The 6547-nt window shown below is 39.4% G+C and overlaps 1 protein-coding gene across 2 annotated transcripts in view; it reads right to left on the bottom strand.

Annotated features, from left to right (window-relative positions):
* The window catches only part of LOC143025204 (uncharacterized), a 12952-nt gene extending 11007 nt beyond the window's left edge, over positions 1-1945 (bottom strand). The window contains exon 1 of one of the 2 annotated variants that reach the window (XM_076184664.1): positions 1813-1945. In XM_076184664.1, the coding sequence (XP_076040779.1) occupies positions 1813-1829 (17 nt within the window). In that variant the 5' untranslated portion in view covers positions 1830-1945. Of the gene's footprint in view, positions 465-1812 lie in introns of those variants that run through there. The other variant, XM_076184663.1, reaches the window with a different exon arrangement.
* Positions 1946-6547: the final 4602 nt, after the last annotated feature.

Here is a 6547-nt window from a genome sequence, read left to right as displayed (position 1 = left end):
TTAGTCACTGGTGCTGCTGTGGGTCTGCCTCACACTCAGACAAGGGTCGGATGAGCAAGGCACCGCGACCAATAAGTATCTATTCGCACGACGTTCCCACAACCGCTAGATATTACTATTGGCCACTGGTAAAACAAACTGCACACAACCATGTTTCTTAGTTATATTGTGTGTTTTTAACGAGTTCAGTTGGGGTCCAACGGTGGTTGTATATGCACCGAGACAATTGTTCCACAATTTTCTAACAAACAGGTTTTTGCAACTGTTCCCAAATATTCTGTGTATCCTGTGGCTTAGTAATTTTCAAAAACTAGCTCATTATAACGTGAGACAAATTGCAACGAAAATACCAGCCGAGAGCAGCGAAGTCCAGTTCCTGACTGACGCGGCTGTGCATGGAACGATTTGCAGGAACATCCTACCCGTTACGGTCATCAATGATGGCCAGGGTCATGGCAAGACAGCTGTCGCTTCCATATGTAATGTCAGTATTTTGGAACTACTAAAATTCAGGACAACTAGTATATCATACTTTTTTCGTAATTATTTTGATAAATTTGAGAATACAAGTGTCGATACGGGAGTAGGGTAGAGCTGTACCACATTTCCCACCTACATTTGAGTTACGCCACTGGTACTCAGAGTCCAGAAAAACTGAAGGCTACAATTGATTTATTGATGTCAGAGAGGGCATGAGCTTCGTTACGAGCCATCAACGTCATGCACGAAGATCAAGAGACGGGTTTTTTGTCTTTATTCTTTTTGAATAAAAGTTTCATGCTTTAATGGTGGTAAAAGATTTTGCATGTAAGAAGACAATACGTACCAAATGTCTCCCATTCTCTGCTAATGTGAAAATAATATTTTGGAATAATGGTAGATTTTTTTTTTACATTGGTCTTAGATCACGTGTAGGACTCGTGATGGACAGGTATTGCTCTGTCGAAAGCTCAGAGCTCGTATATGGCCCAATGTATGGGTAATGCACACCTTATACACACACACACATCTAATTGCCCAATGCTTATTTCCCATATTGCAACCCGTAGCTAAATAAAATAACTGCATTAGCCGGAACGAAATATATAAAGTACAGCATCATACAGTAGTAAAGGAATCGAGAGCGTAGTTGGGGTTGGCTGTCAGCAAGCCCGTTTGGTATCGACCGTGTTCCATAATCCAGTAAGATGTAGTAGTTGCCGAGTGCAAACTCCTCTGTATCTGCGCTGAGGACAGGTGTGAGTCATCGTTGGAGTGAGCCTTCATTCAGCTTCCTCTCCCATCTCTGGTTTTCAACCTCTTCCTCCCTATCCCGCCAGTCTGCCAATCTCCGTTCGCATTTCCTTGCGTTTTCTCTTTACCCGTTTATGTTTACTCGGTTTTTTTTTTCTCTCTTTTGAACCCAAAATTAAATAAGTCATCGACGGGTACAAGTGTGGACGGACATGTTTTTGCATTTGATTAATCAAATTTGAATAATTAATTTTATTGACGTGCTTCAACCCTCCCTAAACCCGGACTTCTAACAGATGGATGACAACATTTGCAATTTGGCATCAGTGATATAGTAAATGTTTAAAATTAAATTATCTCTTGCTATGGGTATCAAGTGAATAAACGATTTCTTTCGAGTGTCTTTATACAAAAATATAATTTCAAATTCTTTTGCAAACACTAATTTTATAGTTACAGATAATACATTCTCCTTCGCATTTGCTTTCGTTTTCTATGACTGCATTCCAGGGTATTATCCTTCCTAGTAAACTATTGTGCCGGGAAGCTTGCGATTTTAAGTAAATGGCGTCTACTTACACAGATTTGTTTTTCATGTATATGGTGAGGAACCAAATATAGTTTTGGTTGCAAAAGTTCTGACACTCATCTCGGCAGAGAGGCTAAAACAAAACCGTACTAGAAGAGTGTCTACACGTCTTTCGATCCAAACTAACACTGAGCCAGAACTTCTTAACAGGGATACCAATTCATTCGATAAAAAAATTTAAGTTGTGCAAATGAATCGTGCAATGTATTACGTATTTAATTATAATTTTAATCGATTTGTACACACTAGGGGTCCTGTTTCGTAGGAAAAGGACGGCTGACGCTGAGTACTTTCTTAATTATAAAATACAGGCAGGTTCGTAGGCACGAGAGGGCTGTTGGGGGGGTTCAGCCCCCCCTTAAAAGTTTATTCGTTCCCAGAAGTGCCAAGAAAATATCTAAACACAGCAATGGTAATAATAATGTTTTTATGAAATTAAAACAAAATATGTATGATAAAATTTAATCATGTATACTATCATCTTTTTTATGCTACAATTTAGTTCATTACATGTCTATGCAACACGTTCTTGTAAAGATATGCATAGAAGGAAAATATAAAGGAATCCATCCCCCAATCCACTCAAAGAATAAATAAAAAATATATATGAAATAATGATCTGGCAGTGTGTCTGTATACAGGAAAATAATTCGAACTTCGTCCTTGTTTCTCCATAGGTCTAACTCTAGATGCACTTCATTCTTGCTTTGATTGAACTATTTTTTTATCCTGGTTATTCCACCAATTGATATGTCTGCATGGGAAATGTATTAATTGATATAATTCAAAAACACTCGTTTTCCTCTGTATACTTACTTAATTTTATCTGACTTTAATATACAGGAAAGGAGACATGCTGATGAGGTCTCGTCTCACATACACACACAGACATGTATACACAGGCATACCACTGATCTATATAACACCTGGATAGCGTATACGGGCCGTGGGCTGCCCCAGGAGTGAGGCCAGCGGGCGGGACATGGCCGCCATAATGGAAGTACCAAAACAGCTAGTGTGAACCGCTCCGCCGGTCATTATAACACCATTTTTAGATCAGTGTCATGGGAGCTGTCGTGATACTCTCGTGGCCTGTGATCCAAGCATGATTGGGTATATAATGGCCACACAATTCGTCGCTGCTGGGCCCTCCATATACATACATACATACATACATACGTACGTACATACGTATACAAGGTGTATATCAAAATAGCATCATCACAATAAAACAATATATTGATATTTATTACCTCTGGCAGAAATAACCATTTATATACATAAACTTGTGCATGTACAGTATATGGATGAGTTGGCACTGACAAATTATAATTCCAGTATATATTATAACTTCAAGGGAATGTTACACAGACAACAAATGGGATAATGATATATAGTCAAAATATTATAGGGATAATAATAGATCTATACTAGCATTTAACGGAATAAATATACCTAACATTTGATTACTGTACTGCTTATCGTTATTGGTGCTTGAATAAAACAAGTTTTGATAACTCCTTCCTCACTTTGACATCGTTTACTTTTTGAGAATACAATTTGGAGATATGATGGAGCCTGATTTTGCAGAAGCACGTGACGATACACTTGATCAAATTGACGATGAGGTTAGAATCCGGGGTTGTGTCGAACATGTGGAAAGATAGAGAAATTGCCATATCTATGATCTAAATTGTTTCAAATAGTAGAATATCGCATTAAAGTGGTGAACATGTAAGGGGCCATTCAAAGAGTATGTAACGCGAGGGGGGGGGTGCATGGTAGATGCGATGCGTTACGAGGATGTGGGGGTGTTTTCAACAGTGCTACGCAACGCTAATAATGGTTATTTATATTCATTTATTAATTTATGTCATAAATTATGCACTGAAATAGCATATCCTTAACAGATCGAGCAAAAAAATCCAAAAACATCATACCATGTTTCATTCTTTGATGCAATCGTAAACAATTTCACACAGGACAAATAAAAATGAGTATGTTTTGGTGAGAAGTCAAGGGGGAGGGGTGTTTGGCGGATCTGGCCTACACTTGATGGGGGTGCCGAGTTGTAATTAGTTGTAATCAGTGTTATGTAATACAGGGAGATGTAACACCCAGTGTTACGCAATGTTACATGAGGTGGGGGGTGTCGAATTTCACCAGAAAAAACGTTACATAATTTTTGAACGGACCCCGAATAGTAATTCAGCCCATCTAATATGAATTCCTCACACTTCACAATATAGAAAAAGCCTACACATGTAATCAGGAAGAACAACTGGTTCTATACAGCTACACAGCTCTGGACAGCGTTTGAGCCTTATAAGATATTTTTAAATGATAAATATCTATCCTGCTATTGCCACGATTACATTCGTGACAAATGGGTTGCTGCTAGATCTCTATTTCTTACGATAATAAATACAAAGCATTAACATGACAACACCTAACAAAACAGTTGGTGGGCAACATTTTATGGCTCCTGATGGCCGCATCATTTGTTGATAGGTATCGGGATGTTTTGGGTAATAAAACCTTAATTTACTTACGAGTGGAAGGACTGCTCACATCCACCTTTTCTCCGGTTGGTGCAGTTGAATGCAGCACAAGTTGGCATTGTAAAATGATCGTTGAATATGTATATGGGAGCGAAAGCTGCCGAGAACTGTAACTGTATCAGATCAGTGATCGCGTGGCGCGACTTTGTTTTGGTACTAACATCATGGCTGCCGCCGACCTCATAATCTCGACAGCGATCCGTGATCCAGTTATATCTAGATCAGTGAGGCATACATACATAGTAGAATACAATGCAAGAGCAAATCAACAAGTGGCCTATAACCACCGTCCTTTGTATCGAAAATATTGACATGAAGAATATAAGTTTAATTCTGCGTGTTCGTATGAACGTGAGTGTAAGCATAGATTCTGACTATTTGATGTCCAGGTGGCTTGAAATGATGTGAAAGGACGCCTGCAGGAATTTTCGTAGGTAGAGATGGGCAACATTATTGATATGCAATATGCATATATGATTAATGGTATATCAAGGTACTTCAAATTGGTCGCATAGGCATATATTTACATTGTCTACATAAGTACGCTTTGACTTTCATCAATCATACACTAATATTCTATAAAAGAATAACGATATCATACATATCGACAGGCAACGTTTCAAACACATTATGGATTTCTAGTTGGGGGGGCGTGATGATGTGTATGACTCGCGTTTTTGTAAACGACTACGCTATTACATAAGACTAGGCAGTCAACTACGCCAGATGAAGTGCAGATGTAGCTCAGCTTTAGTGGTCCTTTGCATGACCGGTGTACCCCCTGAGGGACGATAAAACTTCTATGCCTCACCATGGTGGCGAGAAGTGCATGTGACGTGTTTTGGTATGTTGGATTGACTGTGGTTGTGAATGAAATCTGGAATTAGTGTAATCAGCTCGACCATACTGGTGAGGTGATAGCGCATATATGCGATGCTGACTTACCGCACCTTTAATGTCCGCCGTTGCTTTGCGCTTACAGTGGATCGAACCCGGACCTTCCACGTTTCATCGTCAAGTTCGTAATGACACACTTGCGGAGCCATCTGGTATATACCGCAAGCGACAAGTGGAATTAAACAACTTGTATTGGACGATATTTAATACAAACTAATACAATATTTTTTGTTTTGTTTTTTACTAAACAGATTTTGCGTCAGATAGTGAAGACATACTAAACATAATAAGAACACTAAGAAACAGTGGATTTAGACAGCAGAAAGGGGTCAATAATCACTATATACAAAACCCACGCGGACCACACTTATCTACGCCTCCACAGCATGGTACACAGCAATCAAGAAAACAAAGAGAAACTACTAACAAAATGAAATAAAAATTTAAGAATAATTCATGGCTGCGCTCTAAAACAACTTGAACTGAACATCAGCACTTAGAAACCAAATTCTTCCCCGTGCAGCAGTACATGAAAACGATTGGACACAGTTCAACACAAGAGTCTATAAACCTATGTAACTAACACCATAACACAGGGGAAAATGCAACACACTACTCAAATATCTACAGTAACCTCTCCTCAGTACCTCACAATACAGCACAAAAACACACACTCCAATCACAGAACAAGCTCGCCCAGACCGACTTCAATATGTATGTATTTGGCAGTTGCCGGCCAGTCTGTCGAAAGAAACTTCATAAGAGGATCTTCCCATTTCTTGTCAGATATGTGCACCACGACTGTGTAGCTGATGAAACTTTGTACTACTAAAGGCTCCGTCCTCATTTGGTGTTTCTTTCGACCCTAATATCCCATAGTCCACCAGACTCCGCCAGACGTTAACATAACGAGAGAACACTCCCAAGACAAGTAAGAATCACAATGTCACGCTCGCGTTTAGGCCACCACCCAGCAATGAACCGGTATCAGCACAGAATAAGCGTAGCCTCATACTCAAAATGAGCCTTGATTCAATCACCATACAGAAGACACTAAACATCACATCCCGCACAGCCCCACATTCTCTCTACTCAGACATAAACACAAATTTTCTTCTTTGAGTGATTTGTGGACCAATTCGGTGATCGTTGGCGGTTACCTGGGAGCTTTGGATCTCTTGGAAGAAAATTAAGTAAGAGTGATACGGAGGAACGTATTGTATTTAAATCACAGTTCAGAAAGGATAAGATGGACCATCTAACTGGA

Source organism: Oratosquilla oratoria, chromosome 5 (genome assembly GCF_046742065.1).
Source record: "Oratosquilla oratoria isolate Oo_2021 chromosome 5, ASM4674206v1, whole genome shotgun sequence".
Taxonomy (NCBI): domain Eukaryota; kingdom Metazoa; phylum Arthropoda; class Malacostraca; order Stomatopoda; family Squillidae; genus Oratosquilla; species Oratosquilla oratoria.
Note: the sequence above shows the minus strand (reverse complement) of the source record. Positions and strands in the feature narration are given on the sequence as shown.